Raw genomic sequence first — 22,822 nt, 5'->3', positions numbered from 1 at the left:
AACCTTGAAGTTTCTTCCCTTTATTTTGGTGATTACAGGTTGAAAAGCCACTAGCATTTTGTTTCCACTTATACTGGACTTAGATGCTTGACCATATTTGAACAGTCTTTTTGAATAATACTGTTAAGTGGCTTTATTTCAGTAAGTAAAAGACTTATTTATTAATTTTGATTTTTTTTTTAAATGATAGATAGCCATCATTTAATGCATTTTTCCAATCTGGAAAGAAAGGAAATAAATTTCACTTGCCTCTCCCCCTGAAACTACTTATTTTCAGATGCATTAACCATTTAGTTTCTGTACAGAAGAAGGGGAGAAAAAGGTATCTGCTATAAATTTGTCTATTCAAAAAAATTGATACAACTATACAGAAATCTAGTTCCAACTTACCACTTGTCACTGCCTAACACCTTGTGTTTTGTTTCTGCTGTTTTTTGTTTTGTTGGTTGTTTTTGGTTTGGTTTGATTGTGTCTTTTTTGGGTGGGAGGAAGGGTTCCTTTTTTGTTTAAGAGAAGCAGAAAAAGTATTTACAAAGTATTTACAAACCATAAGGTGTGCTAGAACATTGTAAACAATATAATTAAAAATATTTCAGCCTACTTTAAAATATTTTTGTTACATAGCTGAAGATTTGCATTCCAAATATGGCTAAAAAGAACAAGGAGAGTATAGAAAATATGAGTTACATAAAAAAATATATATTCCAGGTGTATTCTACCATGATTAAGACCCAGTTTGGTTTATACTTTAATTACAAAAATTACTGAAAAGTAACACTTTAATAGAAATTCTAAAAATTAGATCTCATGAAAACTACTCTCCCCAACAAAGTAATTATCAGCTCAAAGCTTCAACAGTTCTAAACATTAATTAACAATTTCAAGAAAAAAAGTTGGATACCATTAGTTTTGACAGAATTAAACCTCTTAGAATTACAGAATTAATCTTTTATTTAATCTTGAAAACTTTCAATCAATAATGGATTATTTCCCCAAATTGAAATTTTCTTGAGAACTCTACAATAAAACCTATCTACTACCATGCATAAAACCTAGCAGACTACCTAGCTTTTCCACATTACCAATCTTTTCTTTTTCTAGTGGTTTAAGCTCATATCATCTTCATACAGAAAGCACAGAGGCTTTTAATACTAACTCTGATGACTCTTCCAAGGCGCTCTGTGATTTTCTTATGACACCTTCTCTTTATCATCATTGCCTGTAAGTGTACTTTTCTATTTTATCTATCAGCACTGTAAAAAAGTAAATGTGGACTCATTAACTTAAGTTTATTAAACTTAGATCACAGAGTCACTTAAATACACACATTTTACCCACAGGCATGTTTTTTCCTGCCCAATTTACAACTTCAGTAGGAAATTAAGATAAAATACAGACGTTTACTTGGTTGCTCTCAAGCCAAGCCTAAATAAAAGCAGATGAAAGCATACTTCGATGATAGTTTATAGCTATTATTAACTATAGCATCACGAATGTAAGTATAACAAGAAAGGGATGATTCTGAGCAATGAAAAGCATTTATGATATTACTTGGTAATACCACAAGAACTATGAAAATATTTATTCTTGAGTGAAGTTGATAGCTATATTGATGATTATACTGCTGAGGACCCTCCATCAGTCCTAAAATTAGAATGTTGACAGACATTTTCTCTCCTTGTAACACGTTAAACAAAGAAAGTATTAATAGTTTAATAATCAGACATCTGAGCCAGTCAATCCAAACACCATGCAACTATTATATCAGAACTATCATGTAGCATGAACTCCTTGAACCCTTTAATTTAGTCTGGATAAATTCCTTCCCTTCCAATAATGATTATTGATTGTAAACATATACTCTATCACAAACTAATTTTTGAAAACTCCCTCGATATAACAGAGCTTGGTAAAAGGGTAATGACTGAAAAACATCCCTTTAGTAATCCAATAGTTGCCAATGCCTAATTTAAGTTAATGACAAATATGCGAGTCTTGGAAAACAGTCAGCAACTTTCCTAAGAAAAATGAATTGTACAATAAAATCTCTGATAAATCATTAATATTATTAGAGTGATCATGGCTTCTTTTGTCTCCAAAACAATTTTGTCAGACATTTCAATAGATAATAAAACCAACATATAGACTCTAAATTAGTGTACTTTTTAAAGTGTAGTTTGCACAGAATTGTAACGCTATGCTCTGAAACTGACAATATACATTTCTTTATTTTGAATATGTCAAAATTAGTCCTGTAATAGTAACAAAGTAGATCGGAACAAAACTACAGCTAAGTTCCTTGACAGATTAGCTCCTTATTTATCTCATTGGAGAACAGCAAAAACTCAAGAAACCTCATGCAATTTCTGATGTTATGCTTCTCAGACTCCATAAAATTCATGGAAGAATCACTGGAAACAGGGAATGTCCTCATATTTCCCGTACAAAACAAATGCAACACTTTTAGTCAGTTTAAACAAAGAAATACTATTTAGATGTTAATTAGAAATTTATTGCTGGAAATAAAATTTATGATGCTAAATATCTGTTACTCACAGAATTTACATTTAAGCTATTAGAAAATGCAAGAAAAAGGGAAAAAGAAAGGTATTTTCAGAACCCTAAGGACCTTATCATCAAAATACAAGAAAAAAGACCAAGATTTCATTTTAAACAACTATTTTGAAAGCTTGTAGTATTTGCTTTACCTTTGTAGACAAGAAAATGAGATTTCACATGTTCTTAAAAGTTTATAGCAACAGAAAATTTATTTTAAAATAGTGACAATGGGAACTCAAAATACGTCTTTATTTACTAAGTATCTAACTGGAGTGGCCAAAAGGTCTAGAAAACAAGATTCAATCTTTTCTAAAAGGAACGGCATGTATGAGAATAATGTTGATGTTATGGTCAGAGAAGCATTTCTTTTTACGGTTAAAGTATATTCTAAACCTTTCCCTTTGGTTAAAAAAAAAAAAAAAAAAAAATACAACATTCTCATAGCTTACTGTTAACAAAGCAGAAAATATTCTGGAGAGGTACACTGCATTCAAACTGTCTTCTAACACATTCCATCCAAATAAAAATACAGCAAGCTATTGTGCAGAATTGTTTAAGTAAACAAAAAATCCTTCAGAGTACTTTCTTTCACTACAGTTCCACTCAACTGCTTGCAAGGAAACATGAACACTAGCTAGGAGCTTCTGTCCATAAATACTGTTATGTCAGATTCCCCTCTTCCCTGCCCTGCTTAATTCTACTTCTCCTTAATTACATTCAGATTTCTGTCATTCCATAACAACTTCAATATGGCATGTATTTCAATGTTTTGTAAAGGTTTCATTACCCATTTCCACCTCCAGTCATTGCTGGTTTACATTTTTCATCCTGGCTGCTCTGCAGGATGCACATCTTAACAATATTTATGTGGGGTCTTACAGCTTTAACATGGAATATTGTGAACTACTATACTGAAACCACATTGAGTTATATATTAAAGTGATATCTCGTATTATATGATACACTACAGATTTCCCCATAATTTATCAAAACGTGTCAAAGGCAATGTGATGTCTGATGGCAAAATAACAGGGAGTCATGCAAATAATGGCTGTTTGGGCTTTTATGAAATTGATGTGAATCTTCCTGCAATTCTATTCATAAGAATACATACACCTCAGTTGTGCAGCTTGATTTACAGGTTTTAAATGAGCCAAAAGTCCAAAGCAAATCTGATCAAAACTGTTTTGCTTTGCCTGCTATGGGTCAACATCGTGTAAAGTACCAAAACATACTTTTTTTCACAGTTGAAACTGTAGATGATGTGAAGTTCACTTAGATCTTTGCACAGACTTTCCAAATGGCAGTAAACCACTTTAAGTTTTCAAGATTAAAATCTTAAATCACTGTACATTGCAAAAACCCTACACAGAGCTGTAAAGATAGAGTCTACTATGGAGGGACAGGCACTGAGCTCTCCTGTCTGGGAACAGCAACAGGGTATGGCCTGGAGCTGTGACAGGGGAGGCTCAGGCTGGTTATTAGGGAAAGGTTCTACACTGAGAGGGTGATTGGGCACTAGGACAGGCTCTCCAGGGAAGCAGTAATGGCTCTGAGTCTGTCAAAGTTCTAGAAGTATTTGGAGAATACTTTCAGACATAGGGTTTGAATTTTAGGAGGCCCTGTGTGGAGCCAGGAAGCTGAAATCAATGATACTTGTGTTTTCATTCTAACATAGGATACTGTAAGATTCCAGGACTTTGTGATGTGAAGATGGAAACTAAGCAACCACAGATACTACCTATACAACCATCTATGTAGATATAGATACTACCAGAAAGAAAATTCATCACTGTAGTATATGCTAAGAGTATAGCAATAACTGACAGTAGTAGTGATTACAAGTAGTGGAAATATACATCGTGATAGTAAAAATCAGTTAATGTGACGTTGGAGCAAAGCTCCAACCCCTTTTAGGAGGAAAAAATAACTAAATAACAGTAAGAGACAACGCGAACACTAGGAAAAGAGAATCATGCGCAGTACAGGAAGCATCTCAAAGGAAAGAAGCTACATTTAGTGTAAAAATCAGGCTCTTTTTATACCGATGAGACATAAGAGTAACTTCAGGTAACCAAGAGAGGACAGAGGTGGTGGGATACTCAAGGATGGGAAGTCATTTGAGGGACAAGAAATCATCATGGGCATGGGAAAGCCTGGGTAATGGGAGAAGCCATAAAGGTGACTATGCCTTAATGGGAAAAAGGCTGACAGAAGTTCTCCTGAACCTGGGGCAGAAGAAAATGCCTGCCAGCCTGAGAACTGCCAGCCCATAGGGTACAGTCCTTCAGGAGCGGACTGCTCTAGCATTGGCTCCCCTCTCCACAGAGCAGCACAGGAAGTTTCTTAGACAAAAGGAGCTCTGTTTTGGGTAAAAATCAGGGCTGTTTTATACCATTTTTAACTGTTATGCCTAAGAAAGCATAGGACACCATGACTTCAGGTAACCAACAGATGCTGTTCATTTCTACCACCCTCCTGGAGCAGTCAAGAGCTAACGATGTTCTTGATATTCTTCAAACAACTCTTGAGTTCTCATGCACGTTCCCACTTTACTGGGCCCATTTCCTCTTGACAATCAGCTCCTTTGACATCAGAGCAGCGTCCCGGGAACAACAAGCATCTCCACGCCAGAGTGGCCGCGGGGACAATGAGCCAGCCACACCAGGAGCTGCCATCAGAGGCCCTAGTAGAAGAGAGCTGCACCATCTGCCTGGGCCCGCTGGCTGATGCAGCACAACTGGACCCCTGCAGGCACTGCTTCTGCAGGGAATGCATCCAGCCCTGGGCCGCCTACAGAGCCACCTGCCCACTCTGCCGCCAGCCCATCATCGCCATTGTGAGGCTGGTGCCGCACCCCATGCAGGATGCCTCGGCCCACCAGCCCTGGGGAAGGTTCCAGCGCAACGCAGGGCTGGGGTGGCGATGGCAGCAGCAGCGATGGCGGAGCCCCTCCAGCTACCGGTCCCGCAGCGTCTCGCCCAGGCGCAGGGATTGCAGCCCCACCACGCCACGACAGCTTGTCCACAGCTTCTCCTGGCACTGGGAGCAGGATGGGCGCAGGCAGCCCCAGTCTCCACTGAACATCAACCCCGAGGATCTGTCATGGCTGTGAAGGGCCCAGCAGGAGGAGCCAGGGGCTGGTGAACATGCAGGCCACCAGGCTGGGCCTGGCATTTAAGAAAGAATAAATAAATCCTAAAAAGCAACTGAGTTGGAAGTCATTTGGGGGATGGGAAATTATCATGGCATTGGGTAACTGGATGAGGGCAGCAGCCATAAAGGTGACCATGCCCTAGCAGGAAAAAAGCTGACAGAAGAATTCTCCTGAACCTGGGGCAGAAACGAATTCCTGGCGGCCTGAGAAGTGCCAGCCCAGGAGCTGTACCACAGGGCGCAGTCCTTCAGGAGCAGACTGCTCCAGCATGGACTGGTCTTCATGGGCTGCACTTCCAGCTGTAATTCAGATCCTGCATGTGCTCCCCACATGCTGCAGCCTCCTTCAGGCCACATCCTCTTGCTCTTGCGTTGGTCCTCAACAGGCTGCAACTTGGAGATCCGCTCCAACACATAACACAAGCTACAAGTGGACAGCCTACTTCACCATGTTCCTCTCTCCATAGCCAGTAGTGGAACTTCTGCTCTGGCACCTGGAGCGTCTCCTGCCTCCTCCTTCACTGACGTTGGTGTCTGCAAGGCTGTCTCTCTCACATTTCCTCAGTCCTGTCACCCATATGCTGTGTGCAGCGTTTTGGAGTCTTTCTTAAATATGTTACCACAGAAGTGCCACCATTGTGCATGGAAGTACCAGCCTCAGCCAGCAGAGGTTCCCTTTTGGAGCCACCTGGAACTGGATCTTCTCTGAAATGGGGCAGCTCTTGGTCTCTTACCACAGAAGTCACCCACACGGCTCCCACACTACCAAAATGTTGCCATACAAACCCAAAACAGATGCTGGGATATGATGTTGGTACTTGAGGCTGTGAGATGAGGCAGCAACAATGAGGCTGCAACATGACAGCGATATGTGAGGTTAGGACATGAGGTTGCAAGCCGAATGAGCGTGTCCAGAGAGCAACAGATGTTTTATGGCTGGCCAGGGACATCAGCAAGCACAAGCATCTGTGGCGTGGCTGTGACTGCATCATTAAGCAAGATGTTCTATGATTCTAAACTATCTTCTCATGAACCGTTCTGTTACTTAGTCCTACTTTTCTAATTCAGTGTGAAACCATACAGGTTGCATTACACACCTACTTGATTGCTTCAAAGAATCATCTCCAACAAAGAGCACAGACAAACATGTAAATTTAAGCTCTTAAACTCGTCTAAATAGCATTTTTCAAGTAATTCTTAAAGATTCTTACCAGCTCTTGTGTATCTTCTGCTAATGGCAAAAATGCAGCTTCCATAATAGCAATTTGGTCAGCGTTGAGTTTCTGCCACAGACTGATCAGCATAATCACCAGATGGGTGGCACTTTTCAACTTTGTGAATGCCTGGAACATGTTGGCTTGGTTTTCTTCTGCTGCATCTGCTAGAGCTATTACCTGCAAAAATTACAAACTTCTATTAAGTATAATTTTTACCATCCATGAACACTTAACACTGAAATTACATTTGGCACACTCTTGTTTTTTCTGTAGAATATCCTGAGGAATTCTGTCTTCCATAAACAAAAACCACAGAGTATTAAGTGAGTTATCATTTATCTAGATTTTTCCTTTGCATACCCAAGATAATTTCAAGTACAGATGGCAATATAATTAATCTATCTAGTACTGCAAGCAATGTAGAAATTATTCTGTTTAGTGTGTATTCTTAAGGCATTCCTGAAATTGATCCTCATCATGACACATAATACAGGATAACCAACTAACTTTCAGGTTTATACCACACAACGCTAATCCCTGTATAACCAGCAAGCCTACTGTATTAATCAAAAGCAATACATTGATTTTATTCCACTAAAAATGCAATATATGATTATTTCCACATGATAGCCATCTGTAACTTTATTAATTCCCCGATCTCTCTCTGTTTTGCACTAGTTGTTTCAGCATTTATGCCAAAAAGTAAACATTATGGATCATGTTTCTGACAGCAATATTGCTTTAACATAACTGCCATAGATATTGAAAGAATTTTTAAAATAAAGTAAAATGGCAGATTCATCTCTTGTAAGATGGTAGGATAGTTTGACTGAGTACTTCAAGATGGTGGGAAAAGCAGAAAAGCTATTATAAGACATTTTACTCATTTCAGAAGTAACATGTCATTGTAGATAATATTGTCCACTCACAGCACTATGAATCACAGGATTTTAGGGGTTGGAAGGGACCTTGAGAGATCATCGGGTCCAACCCTTCTGCCAAAGCAGGTTCCTTAGAGCAGGCTGCCCAGGTAGGCGTCCAGACAGGCCTTGAATATCTCCAGTGAAGGAGACTCCACAACCTCCCTAGGCAGTCTGTTCCAGTGCTTCGTCACCCTCACCGTGAAGAAGTTCTTTCACATGTTAGTGCGGAACTTCCTGTGCTCTGTTTTGTGGCCACTGTCCCCACAAACCACTGAAAAGAGATTGGCCAAATCCCTCTGTCTCCCACACCTCAGGTATATATAAACATTGATAAGATCCCCTCTCAGTCTTCTTTTCTCCAGGCTGAACATACCCAGGTCTCTCAGCCTTTCCTCATAAGGAAGATGCTCCAGGCCCTGTATCATCTTTGTGGCCCTCCACTGGACTCTTTCCAGGAGATCCCCGTCTTTCTTGTACTGGGGAGCCCAGAACTGGACACAGTACTCCAGGTGAGGCCAGAGTAGAGAGGGAGGATCACCTCCCTTGACCTGCTGGCCACACTCCTTTTAATGCATGCCAGGATCCCATTAGCCCTCTTGGCCACAAGGGCACACTGCTGGCTCATGGTCAACCTGTCGTCCACCAGGACCCCCAGGTCCTTCTCCACAGAGCTCCTCTCCTCTCCTACCCATCTCTCCAGCTGTCCAGGTCTCGCTGAATGGCAGCACAGCCTTCTGGTGTGTCAACCACTCCTCCCAGCTTTGTGTCATTGGCGTACTTGCTGAAGGCAGACACTATTCCCTCATCAAGGTCATTGATGAAGATGTTGAACGGCACCAGACCCAGCACCAACCCCTGGGGAACACCACTAGTCACAGGTCTCCAGCCAGACTGCGCCGCTGATCACCACCCTCTGAGCTCGGCCAGTCAGCCAGTTCTCAACCTACCTCACTGTCTACTCATCTATCCCACACTTTCACAGCTTTTCTAGTAGGATGTCATGGGAGACAGTATCAAAAGCCTTGCTAAAGTCAAGGTAGATGACATCCACTGCTCTCCCCTCATCTACACAGCTGATGATGCCATCATAGAAGGCAACAAGGTTGGATGAGCATGACTTCCCCTTGATGAATCCATGCTGACTACTCCTCATAACCTTCTTCTCTTCCAATTGCTTGGAGATGGCATCCAGAACAAGTTGCTCCAATACCTTTCCAGGGACAGAGGTGAGACTGACTGGCCTGTAGTTTCCCGGATCCTCTTTCTTGCCCTTCTTGAAGACCGGAGTGATATTGGCTATCCTCCAGTCTTCAGGCACCTCTCCTGTTCTCCAGGACCTTTCAAAGACGATAGAGAGTGGTTCGGCAATCACCTCTGCCAACTCCCTTAGCACACATGGATGGATCCCATCGGGACCCTTGGATTTGTGTGCGTTGATCCCACTCAGATGCTCCCAAACCACTCCATCATCAACCAGGGGGGAGCTTTCCATTTCCCAGACCCTTTCTCCTCCCTCCAGGGTCCCAGAGTCCTAGGGGGGAGTCCTTGAAGCAAACACTGAAGCAAAGAAAGCATTCAGTATCTCCACCTTCTTGGCATCCCCCATTACCAGGACACCCCACTCATTCAGCAAGGGACCCACATTATCCCTAGTCTTCCTTTTACTGTTTACATACTTTAAAAAAACCTTCTTATTATCCTTTATCTCTTTTGCAAGCCTCATCTCTAGGTGGGCTTTAGCCCTTCCTCATCGCATCCCTGCAGGCCCTGACAACACTTCTATATTCTCCCAAGAGGACAGGCCCTTTTTCCACATTTCATAGACCTTCCTCTTCCTTTTGATCTTGTTGATGTGCTCCTTGCTCATCCACACAGGTTTCCTGCCCCCCTTCTCTAATTTCCTACTCCTAGGGGTGAAAAAGGACGTTTTGGAAAAATATTGCTAAAAATCCCTTCTTTCTTGAAACACAGCGGCTAGACATTTTTGTCACTAGTGAAAAGCAAAGACGAAAGTGATTTCAATATTCAATTGCTATAATTTCAATATATCAGCAATGGATTTTCTGGGGTACTTGCACTGAATTACTTCAACTAAAGGAAAGGAACAAAGATTAGTGGCTTGTCCTAGAGTTGGAGCAAAACTTAAAAGACCTGTTCTCTTGAATGACACCAGATCTTAGCATTGCCCAAATAATGGCTAGCAGCAATACACATCATCTTCACTGTCATTTAAATCAACACAAAACACTTCCCCTGAACCACTTTCCCCTTTTTATTTATCTGCAAAATGAAGTAGTATGTGCTTGACTGGAGTTGTGAAAGGCCTCATAAATGCAGTTAAATTTTAATTAGTATTACAACAGAATTTACATAGTAAAATTTGCAGAGCTGGATCCATTAACATTTGGCAACAGTAGGAAAATGAAAATACTATACAATGCAATTTCAGCCTGGAAACAAAGCCAACCAGCTGTTAGCATTTGGTGGAGGAAAACTATTTTTAAATCTGCAACACTGGCATTAGAGATGTGTGTGTTCCCTCAAAGTTCCCATGTGACTGGGAAGATAAAGGCAACAGAGAATTTCAGGGAACTATAAATATGAGGCATTTCAAACAAAATGTGTTGATAGCTTTTGTTTTGGATTGTAAAATGTAGCATTTCCAAATAAAATGGAGAACCCACAGGACACTTATGAATCCAAACGCTACATAAATCAGAGCTGAGTAACAAGAAGGCAAAACAAAATACCACCTAACCATACTAAGGAGAAGTGTTAAATTAATCCCTAACAGTGAAAAAACATGTAACATATATCGCTTGGAGGAAAGCAATAGTATCACAGCCATGAGTCACCTGATGCAAACATGACTGCATTACATTTGCTCAGATGAAAAACCTGGTGCTCTGTCTACCTCATGTTCTACATGAGGTGCAGTGCAGTTCCACAGTATGCTTGCTTTTCAGCAGTTAAGGGTGACAAAGCCATGTGCCAAATGTACCACTGCACAGTACCTTACATCAAGTTGTAACTGATTACTGTAACCATTAATTGTGTGCAATAATCAGCTCCATCTTTCACAGAAGACAAATAGCAAGAACAGACAAGTTCTCTGTACAATATACTCAGAATTCCTGGAATTTGGAATAAAGGCAAGTTAAATGTATCCTCCTTTTGGATAAAACTCAGCTAATATCAGTAAGGCTGAAGAAGCAGGCAAATACCATTGTGTTTGTGTGACAACTACCCAAACACTGCTAACACAAGAGGAAAAGGACACCTAGACTGAATCACTCATGAATTCCCAGATCATCTCTCACTCTGTCCTACACTTAAAACTTATATTGTACTGTATACCTCAGAACATAAAAAAAAAGTTACTACACGGTGTTTCATTTCAAGAAGTCTTCAGAATATGCTTTCTTTCTATTTTAGTAATTATAAACAAAGGAGATGCTCACCTTTTGATAGGCTATAAAACAAATATGTCCTAGTACTTCCAAACAACACCTAATACCAAAAAAAAAAAACCTTTAGGTTGTTTTAAAAGCAACTTCATAAACAAACAAACAAAAAACCGCACACACCAGAAAGAACAACTGTCAAAAAATATCTTTGGTATTAATTTTTACAGTTCAATCTGTTTAGGTAACGCTTATTTTATTATCTTTGTAAACAGATCTATTAAGAAGAAAAAGAGAAAAGAAAGAAAGGGGAAAGGAAATCTCTCCCCATGTCTCTCACTTCTTCAAGGGTTAGGTAGAAAAATATATTGCAATTGGTGGTCCTAAGCGTAGTTTAACAGCAAAGATTTTAGTCCAACTAAAAATTATCAAGTAGCAAGTCTATCTATATTGCATAAGCCATATCATTGCTTAATAGACTTTTTCCTTTTCCTTTTTTCTTAAAAACACAAAGTTGTCAAACAAAAAGAAAGCTAAAAATGAAAGGTGGCTGAAAAAGAAAAAAAAAAAAAAAAACAAACCTAAGATGTATAGAAATGTCTTGAAAGTACAGTATTTAATATATATCTTTACAACTGATCAAAAGTTGGTTTTCATTTGCAGCTTTTTTTGCTTAAATTTTTCTTACCAAATTCTCACTGTTTCAATACAACCATCAACAAAGGACAGTTAAAAAGTTATAAATGGAAGTATGCTGTGAAATGGAAAGAGAGAACTAGAGAAGAACTAGACCCTACATTAACATCATACTTTTAAAATATTTTTATTAAATTTCATATTCACAGTTGGCAAAAGGTAAGCCTGAAATCCAGAAGCCTTTCTATGAGTTCTTGAGAACTTCACCCATCAATGCTACTAGCAAGGTTCAATTACAGTTGCTTCCAAGTACAGAAAATTTCCCATGTTTTCAGCATAAAGTGCTCAAGCAGAAGGACTTTTTTCCATTCTTATTTCATTGCTAAAACAATCTTTTAAGACGACAAAGCATTTACAAAATTTAACTTAAAGTGAATGGTGATTCAAGTTTTTAAAATAAATAAATTAATCCAATATTAGTGCAGTGTTTAACATCCAGCAGTAACTCTTCAAAATTAGTAATCCTATTTGAAAAAGTATTGCAACATACCCACTCGTTTATATACAGACAAGTTTGTTGAAGCAAAATGAACATAACTCTCCCACAATCATTCCAATAATATGAAAAAAATAGAAATATAAAAATACAAGAATACAAAAGGCCTTATTAGCTGGCTATGAAATTTAAGAAAACTTAAAAAAAAAAAAGTAAAGGGCAAGAAATGAGCATGACGTTTCACACAATTTTCTTTTGAGTGGGTAGTATATTTTCTTGGAGACCTGAACACCATAGGGACTGAAGACTCTCACAGGTTTTATGCCAGATTTCAAAACGGAGAACAGGAAATATGACTGACAATTTGTTTTTCTTTTTGAAAACTGCCAAGAAAAACATAACTGTTCACCACTGGTGAAGCTTTAGCCAACTGCTCTTATTCTCATTTATTTCTATCTCACAGCTTCTAGCAAATTTGACGCATCTTCATTTTCGGCAGAAATCAGGTTTGAAGACAGCAGAGATTTGGCATTTAAGGAAAACAGGATATCTTTACATTTCATACATCATATTGAGGAGGGTCTTCTCTACAAAATTTGGTAAAATAGGAAAAATAGCACCAGAAGTGTAATTATTTTGAAACTGACACAGGGGTGATGAATTATCAACACATTTATTACGTAGTAAACTAATTCATAACTATATTAAAGCTTCTATTAGAAGAAGGTTATTTTGTAGTAAGGAAGAGTTATTCAAGCAAAAACAGTGATCACAAGCTCACAGGTCTCTTCTGACAATTGTTCTAAATTTAATATGAATATATTTATTATAAGGTACATAATTGATCCAACCCCTTCCGACTATTTTTTAAATAAAAGTAGATCCTCATAAAATAAGACTTTAATGCACATAAAGCATAAAAACCAAAGCTTATTTCCCAAGATGACTACTTGGGTATTCACATTGTAACTGGACACTTAGTACTATTCTACTACACTGTTTTCTACATACATTTATTAACAAAAAAAAAAAAAAAAAAAAAAGGAAAGGAAATAAAAAAAATAAAATCCATAAACAAGTCCTAACAGAATATTTGTCTTGTGGTTTTAAGAGGTCTCCATCACATATCTTAGTTCAGATGGAACAAGCCAGCATTAAAGTCCTTTTTTTTTCCCTCCTCTTACAAGCCCTTTTGTTACCAGATGTTATGCAGTCATACACTAAAGCTAAGGCACCAGCAAAGCAAACCTTTAGAATGGATATGACAACATGATAGCAATCACATCATTTTAATTAATAAAATCCTGAATATCCCTTATTCTGGGAGAAAACTATTTTCTTGCAGGCAATTCTCAAAGCAGTTTACAAAGTAACCAAATGCTGATTAGCAGACCATCTCACTCAACGAGCATTGTGCACACAGCTTTTGACAAGTGACCAAAGCTTTATGGAATGCAGACAAAGATATCCATGTCAGAAAGTGATCTTTATCAAGCACTCTGTCACCAGAAGGAATAATCGTGTCACTCCCACAAGGGAGCACTTTACTACTGCAGCATTCCCACAGCACCACAGTTCGTATGTCAGAGTGTGCATTGGGATTGAGTACCTCAGACCACAATTATCCCACACAGATATGAATGTCCCTGCTAGCACTAACCATGACCAAGTTTTTTTAAACTGTGGTTTATCCCCAACATGACGACAACAAAGCATCAATTCACATAGGCACCAAATATTGGACTTCCAAATGAAGCCCAACAACCCTGATCTGCAAAGAGAGCAGAGAGATGAAAGAGGTACATTATGAGCCATGGCTAGTTTTCTGGATGCACTCAGCTACCCTGCAAAATGAGCATGAAATTACTGATCATCACAAATAGTTACTACAGTGATCTGGAAACTATAATTCACGTTAATTAAATACTCAAGGCTGCAGGGGAAGTTGTTTTGTTGTTGTTTATGTGTGTTTGTTGTTTCCTTCTATGTTAAATCCCCAACAAAGTTATTACTAACAGCTCTACTGAACCCTTTTCTTAGCTGGAACCTGCCAAGTAGCAGTATCATCTACAAGCACAACACAGGTTACAGATTATGACAGCAGACAACTCAAACATTCTTTGAAAGCCAGATGCATGTACTGTTTATATTCAGGGTCCTCTTTTAAGTCTTCACATATAATAAAGCTGAGATATAATACCTCATTTTAGAAATTGGTGACAATGATGTTAATAACAACTTCTTTCCAGATAAAAGTAGCTATCTTTTCAACTATGCAAAGACATAATTGTATGGCTATGGACAATTCAAAATAGGAAAAAAACTTCAACCTTCTCTTTTTCCTCTTCAGAAAACTCAGAAAGACAGGCTACAATTTTGTCTTCACAAGTTTATATTTCCCCAGTTTTTATCTGTACCTGTATACTCCATTTTTAGTAGGAAGTTTTTTGAAGTTTATTGCAAAATATTTGGTGGATTCACAACCCCAGCTACCTGAGTACAGTAAAAAAAAGATACTTGATTGTTAATATGTTTAAAAACAAATTAAAACCCTAACGAATCAATAACACCTTACTTCACAAGAAATCTCTGTTTTTACTGGATAAAGTATCTAGCCAAGCATTGCTAGCAAAATCCAAGCATGAAGAAAGACTTGGTTACCTCTACATTAGAGAAGGTTACAATCTAATTAAATTGAGCATATTCATATTCCCCTGGGTCTAAACATGTTGCTCCTCATATAAAAATTAACGTTGAAAAAATTTCTATATTAACAATACATCACTTTGTTGCTTCACTTTTAAGAGTTTACTGGTTTTATTTAAACACTTCTTAGCGTTTTATACCGCTGCCCATCATTATCTAAGCTTCCTTGGTTAAATCCACAGGAACAGAAAAGAAGAATTCCAGTATTTCTTCTGTCTAAATTAAGTTTAATTACTAAAGTATTTAAACTTGATTACTTGATTTTTCTCTCTTTACTTTTTTTTTTTTAAAGGGGTTTAGTGCTTTTAAAGCCAGATAAAGTAGTATGGTTTATAAGAACACACAGGAAAAAAAAAAAAAAACAACTATTAAAATACCTAACACCTCACCTGTTCCTGATAGTCTATCTACAGGTAAATATTGCAGCCCATTTTTTCAGATGGAGAAAAAAAAAATCTTTCATGAAGGAATGCTATAAACATAGCATATTACAAAACATATATGATACTTTCCAACACATTTAGAAGCCAATTCTACACTCTAAATCCAAATTTAGAAGGGGAGTTATAAAAATAGTAGCTTATCTGAGCAAAATAGCATCTGGTACAAATTACTCAAAAACCCAAGAAGCCAGTGAGTTACAATGCATCCTTCACTTACCCCTTCAAAACAGAACTTCCATTTAAGCATAGCAATGTGCCAAATAACACACAGATATGTCAAAGAATCACTGATAGTCAATGAACATCGAAGAGAGTTTCACTGAGAAGCTGTGGTTGAACTGGCAGCAGTGTATAAAAAAAAAAAAACAGCTAAGCATTAGCTAAATGGAGACAGAGAGATGAAGAGCTTGGTTTGTATCACCAAATATACGATATTAAGGAAAGATAAAAAATATATATATTTTACAATAAAGAAACAAACAAGCAAAACCTCATATTTAGTATATTAAAAATAAGCTGTGAACCAAAGCAAATGGTTTAAAAAACTAACAAGGGCTTCTTCCTGTAAGTTTTTCATTTTATTTCAGCCCAATGGGACCTGTGGATGGCCAAGAAATCAAAAGAGACCCATTAGGTCCTAGTTCTGCAAAAATTCACATACACTTAAGCTCAGTGGACAAAAATCAAAGCTTACTAAGGCTAGTGGGAATGCTGCATTGATCTAGTAAGGGCAGGATTTCATCCTTTTTAAAGGGGACTGCTTCTCAACATGATTAGCCACATACACCCAGAGGAAAAAAAGTATGCAGAATGTTAGATATCAACATAGTTTTAGAAACCTAGATAACATAATAATTTTGAATAAATCCAAAGTTTTTGTCATTGCTTCCCAGAAGCTTCACAGTAAATCAAGTATCTCTCTCCTAAATCAGGCTTGCCTCACATTCATGTTTTATTGTAAAAATTAAAAACAATAAACCTGCTGTTGACAAATCTTAGAAAGATTAATAAAAACAAATCCAATTAACATATAATACAGATATTCTTCTATTTGTATAAACAAACACAAAACAATTCCAGAAAATTATGTTCCCAACAGCTTTTAAGATTAAAGCATTAATGGCAAACAAATCATCAAGCCTGTCAAGACAGTGAAATACTAAGCTAAATTCCAATACATGATATTTTCCGTACCCACTCCCACTTCTGATTTTTGCACTTCTGCTTTATACTGAAGAACCTGAGGAAGTTTCCAAAATTCCCCATCCAGGTAGGCTCACATATAATTTAAAGTGATCAGAAAATATTGCAATTGCTATCACAGTGCCTAGAAGTATCAGTAAGACTCAGAATGATTAAAATATAAGACTACACTGGAAATCAATTCTAAACATTCAAACAATAAATATTCTAAACAATCAAAGGAAAAGGATGGTGGGCTAATTAAAAGCTCAAACTCTTAACTACAACACTAATTTCATGACTGTTCAATAACACAAATTATTTTCTATTTTGAGACACTTTATAGGATTTCTCTTTTAGCACAATCTTGACATGTGCCACATAGAACATTTGGAGATGAAACAAGCTTCTCAAGTCAAAGCACAAAGGTCCCAAAACATGTGAATTGCTTGTCTGAATACCTTGTCTTCGAATTAGAAATTTTCTGTAATTTATTCTATTTTTGTTGTTGTTCTGAAAGAAGCACAACCATTTCAAAACACGGGAACGTTACAATGAAATTCGTGCTTTTTAAAACTCAGGCCAAAGAACGATCTGTATTAAACAGAATTCAATAGGACTGGAATCATTTACTAGAAATAAATAAAAATAAAAATAAAAACAAAAACAAAAACAAAAACAAAAACAAAAATAAAAATAAAAATAAAAATAAAAATAAAATAAAAATAAAAATAAAATAAAAATAAAATCATTTCAAAACAGACTTTTAGTGAAAGCAAAAATTTATTGTATGCAACGTGCCGAAATAGTAAGCTTCAGACACACCAGATTCTTACATTCCTCCACAGATGAAGCATAGCACAGACCACAATAATGCTTGCTCCACAATACCCAGAAAGTAACTTCTGTGATCTACTGAGATGCATCCCATTTTATACAACATATGAGTCCTATGCCAGTAGTTATTTCCATAAACGTGCAATAATTTTTAGTGATACAGATTTCATTTTCAGGTATCAAGACTGGGAACGAGCATCAGTGGACCAAATGTACCTTACTGTCAGGCCAAACAGATAGTAGTTACTTGGATGAGTAACAAAGAAACAAAGTGATTATCATATCCCTAGAATCCTCCATCTACATAAGAAAAGAAAGAAAAGAGAAAAAAAGAACCTTGTGAAGTAACATTACGGTCCATTCAATATCACTTGTCCAGGTGTTTGTCAAAATAGTTTTAGGTCACCGAATTCATTGTGCTGCGGATAATGGCCAATCAAATGGTGCCCATTCTTCTGCACACCTGGAACTGCACATTCTCTTCTCAAACTGAGAAATTAAGAACTTTCCCAGCTGAAATACCCTGCTAATTCCGAGGAAAAAGCCTACAGGAAGAGAAACATTTTTCTTTATATGCACACCTGCCTCTAGCCACACATTAAACAGTGCCACTGAAATCTAGGAGTTACAAAATAAATAAATAAATAAATAAAACAAGCAAAAGCTCATCCCCTGAATTGGCTTATCTTGCATTCAAATTAAGACAAGCTGAAAAGCTAGTAATTATTTTAGTATGTAAAGTCTCGGTATGGAATGTCTCACCACAGGCTATAGATTGGTGTCCAACAAAAAAGTGTCAGCATTATATATGCATATACATATTTACAGGACTAGAGCTTTATAATTCATCATACCATTTTGATGTCATTCCCCCATTGCACCTCTAAATATATTTAAGGTATATGGAACCCTAATATTCGGTTCCCAATACAGTATTTAATGACATTTATAATCTCTCAATCTTTGAGAAATGTTATTAACTGTTCCAAGTTGATAGTACAAGCAAACATCTTTCACCCAGGTTTTTGGAAATATGACTACATGTATTTTCAGCAGAGCATCAGCTAACTCTACTCATATCCTATGTTCTTCCTCTTTTCCTTAAAATAGGTCAAAAATAGAAAGCTTACAAACAGATAAAGGAAATTCATTCCAATATCAGTTTAGGGTCAATTCTCCACTGAAAGAACACCTGTTTGACAAACTTGCCACTTTTGGAGATAAAAACATTGTTTACCTAGCCTCACTATCTACGTACCCTGGTATGCTACAGAAAAGCAAGACAGTTCAGGTCACCTAGGTCTTAAAAGGGGGAACAATCTCTCTCATCTTTAAAAGAGCTTTCGAGGTACCTCAGAAAGGTTTAAAGTTTAATTCAGCACTACTTCCTAGAAAAGAGCAATTTCTTTGGAGGAAGAAAAAAAAAAAAAAGCATAAAACAGCCTACCATCAAACGCACTGAAATTAACACATTTAATATTGCAACCTTCCAGGTGCAAATTTCTCAGTCCTTGACTCCTCCTTTACTCTAACAGGCAACTGAGTCTATCAGGGAACAAAAGGTGGAATAAAAGATGCATAAGGGCATTTTAAAATCCTACTGACCTAGACTAAGATTCCCACTGGGGCTGATAGAAGTAAGAGAGCAAAGGAAAGAGCGAGTGTCAGGTGGGTGTGCTTCAGTGTCTGAAATGTGATGATTGACCTTGCATTCTTCTCTGTTTTAAATCTAGGCAAAAAAAATAGTCTCCTCACTGTACAATAAAAAGTTATAATGCATAGTATTTGGATTAACCAATAGTACCCTCAATTATGTAGAAGAGGAAAGAGATCATTTTTCAAGGCTAATATATAACCACACGCAAACACACCCCACTAAATTAGCAACAAATGATCTTACTGATTTTGGCCAAGATAGGCTTCCTGATAAGATTTTCCTTAAAAAAAAAAAAAGCTCAATTTAAACACTTATCTTTTTCCCCTGATGTAATACAGCTGAATTTCATGCTCTGGTTCAGTCAAATCTAATAGTTTTAACTTAGTTTCATCCATTACTGGTCATAACAAGATGTATTCAAAAGGCTATTTATGTTTGCTTTATTCTATTGCATAAAGTTAGGAAAACACATCTGGGTAGCATATATTCTAGCCACACTGCAGACCAAAAATCTAGATAAACGTTTTGTCTGGAGGGATGACTACATAAATTGGCCAAATTTCAGAACAAATTCACTCTGATGTTTCAAGTTGGTGGAGCTCAGAAACATGACCTAAAAGATACATTTACATCCTCTGAAAGAGTAGCAACACTCTCTTCCTTTAGTGCCTGCTGAGAAAAAAAAATGAGAAGCATTCCTTGGGAGTGATGGCAGAATTTAAAGTGAATGAAATGGTAGGAACCTGAGGAAAAACATTTCCCTATTTCAGCTCCTATTCATAACTTTTTCAGGATAATCTCCAGTGCTTGCCTCCACCTTTACCAAAACTGCATTGGAGTCTAATTAGGGGACTGTAGAGAAGGATGGTATTCAAGACTCACACTGTGGATGTCCACAGCAGAAGTCAAATTGCACAGATGGGTTCTCCATAACCAATGCCCTCATAGCAATACTGATCAACGTGTCAAAAATTAATAAATGATGAAATATATAAGTAGATAAATCTTTGTATCAGGTGCAGAAAAAAAACTTAATGAGCTCAATATACCATGTAAGAAAGCAGACAGCTGGTACTTTGTTAAACGATAGGACTGGAGAGAATTACTAAGCACCATTCCTGTGGGAAGAAGTACTAAAGAAAACCCAATGTGTAATGAGAATATGAACCAAACATTACACTCTTCTTTAAATGGAAAAACACTAGGGGTAAATATAAAAGAAAAACAATTTCCCAAAGGAAATTACTCCATTGCAAAACTCACCCTTAAAGGAACTAAAGGAAGAAATGCCTGCTACTCTCATGAGACAAAGAAACTACAAAGAACCAGAAAAAATATGAAGCCTTGCTTTCTTTTGGAACAAATAAGGAAACAAAGCTATTCAAAAACAGAGTGAGAGATCCACAAAGACCTTAGAATCCTGTAAGATGAGGGGTTAGCCTCCTTTATTTTTCTCTGTAATCTCTGGAGAGACCACAGCTTTCCCCCCCCCCCCCTCCTCTGGGCAAGATACATAACTTTCACTGCCTTTTCCTCATGAAGGCCCTCTGTAGTTATTGGAGAGAAAAGGAACTCTAACAGCTATAGAAGAAAATCACATTTGCAATTAGCTTATGCTTTGTTCATCCACAGCACAACAAATCAAAAACCACCTATTCAAGAGATATATTTAGATGATTTTTAACAGTAAATATTGTAATAAAACATATCGTATGAGAAATAGCGTCAAAGGATCTTTTCATCACATTAGAGTCAATCTCCATTAAACAAGAAATAAATGCCTTTACCTTAATTTTATTGACATAAGCTGTTGAACAACAGAATTCAAGCAAGATGTTGCCATATGCTGGAGTACTCCAAGTTAGAGGTATTCTTGCATCTCTCCATATGGTATATCAGGACTCAAAATTTCTCCCTCCTCTACAATGTTTACCCTTTCTCTTCCTTAAAAGCAGCTATAACAATTGGAGGGCGTTACAAGTTTTTTGTTTGTTTGTTTGTTTGCTTGCTTTTGGTCATATCATCTATCCTTAGTCAGTACAGCATTTGTGTGCGTGTGTTCTTTAAATACTTATGAGACAGGCCAAGAGCAAAATTTTTGCAATGCATTGGCTTATGAATGGCTTTTTTTCCAGTGTTCACAATACCTCAAGACAAAAGCCAAGCGTAAAGAACATCCAATTCCATGTAATTAGAATGATTTTTCAGATTTCCATTAAAACAGAAGTACTGAATTCAATGGAGATTTTTGAAAAATAGTAACTTAACACTTCAGTAATTATTAGAGGATCTTGTTTCAACTTTTTATATTTACAAATCAACTACGTGTAGTAATTTACATATTGGTAATTTCCTACACACACACACACTGTTAATCCAGTGCAAGGAGCACTTCCTCCAGCTTTCCTTTATTATTTGGAATTATCTCCATTACTTCTTGCATGGAAGTGCTTCAGTTAAAGGCACAGGTTCTTTCTCATATCATAGACTTTACTGTAACAAGAATAGCTATAAGCACACTGAGGTTTCTCAACTAGCAGTTTGCCCTTCTCAATATACAGTCAGTTGGCAAAGCTTTAACCAGCACTTTACAGCAATAGAGAAAACTTTGTTACAATCAGCATGTTATTTGCTGGATTACCATTCCTCATTTAAGTAGAATCACTGAAATGTCAACAGAGTCACATGCTAGGTGAAGGGGTTTAAAAAATAAAAAATAAAAATCACACATCGCTAATTTGCATTCTTAAGTCACACGCATCAAAAATCTCCCTTTCCTTCAAAAGTATGCATCCAGAATGCAGCTTTATTCTACAGTAGAAGATAAAACTAACCCCAAGGATGTCAGGCTACTTAGCACTAATTTGTGACTAAGCCACGTAAAACAGAATACAGCACCAGAATAACCACACCATGCTAATCAGCCTTCCCCAAATTTGTTCTGTGTGTTGCATGCATACATGATATAATTCCTTAAGATCAAATACAAAGCTATCCACGATACAGTTAGTTCCATCTTCCACAACTCCAGCAAAATCTCTCTCCTTGTAATGTCTCCTTGTAAATGACTGCAGACCCTTCCCCTTTAACCACTTCTCTTGAAAGACAATAGCTGCCTTTTGAGGTGCGTAAACATCGAGGCCTGAGTTCTCAGGGTCAAGATTTTGCAAGCAAAAGCATGACATCCATAGTAAGATGGAAAATGAGTAATAGGAATAAAATAACAGTTAAAAGTTTGTTACATACTGGCATGCACCACAACTTTATTTCTTCCACATAGTAGCACATTATTAAAGACACAAAATCTGCAGCACTTTCCCTTTCTGTGAACAGCAAGATATTTAAATTTGCAAAAGTGGCCAAGAAACTGGTCCAATCTAAATTAACTACAGTCATTTTAATTCCCTTAAGAACAAAATTTTAGTATATTTAGTTTTGGATTTGTGATCTATACTGCTTAAAAGTTAAATAATTCTGGCTATAAATGAAAGCTTTACCTAGGAAGTTCCAAGAAAATTTCTCTTCCCATTGAAACAAGCAAACTGTAGTCTTTATATGCTTTCATGTAAAATACAAATTAAAAAAAAAAAAAAAAAAGTAAATAAA

The 22,822-nt window shown here is 37.2% G+C and overlaps 1 protein-coding gene across 9 annotated transcripts in view; it reads right to left on the bottom strand.

Annotated features, from left to right (window-relative positions):
* Positions 1 to 22,822, bottom strand: part of BBS9 (Bardet-Biedl syndrome 9) — a 317,920-nt gene that overhangs the window by 167,425 nt on the left and 127,673 nt on the right. For 8 of the 9 annotated variants that reach the window (XR_011092535.1, XM_068670384.1, XM_068670386.1 and 5 more), the window contains one exon: positions 6,927 to 7,109. Coding sequence is in view for 7 of the 9 variants with exons in the window: in XM_068670384.1 (XP_068526485.1) it covers positions 6,927 to 7,109 (183 nt within the window). In the remaining 2 variants the exon portion in view is untranslated. Of the gene's footprint in view, positions 1 to 6,926; positions 7,110 to 15,757; positions 15,879 to 22,822 lie in introns of those variants that run through there. The other variant, XR_011092536.1, reaches the window with a different exon arrangement.

This window comes from Anas acuta, chromosome 2, assembly GCF_963932015.1.
Source record: "Anas acuta chromosome 2, bAnaAcu1.1, whole genome shotgun sequence".
NCBI classification, from domain to species: domain Eukaryota; kingdom Metazoa; phylum Chordata; class Aves; order Anseriformes; family Anatidae; genus Anas; species Anas acuta.
The sequence above is the reverse complement of the archived record's forward strand: the minus strand, read 5'-3'. Positions and strand labels throughout refer to the sequence as shown.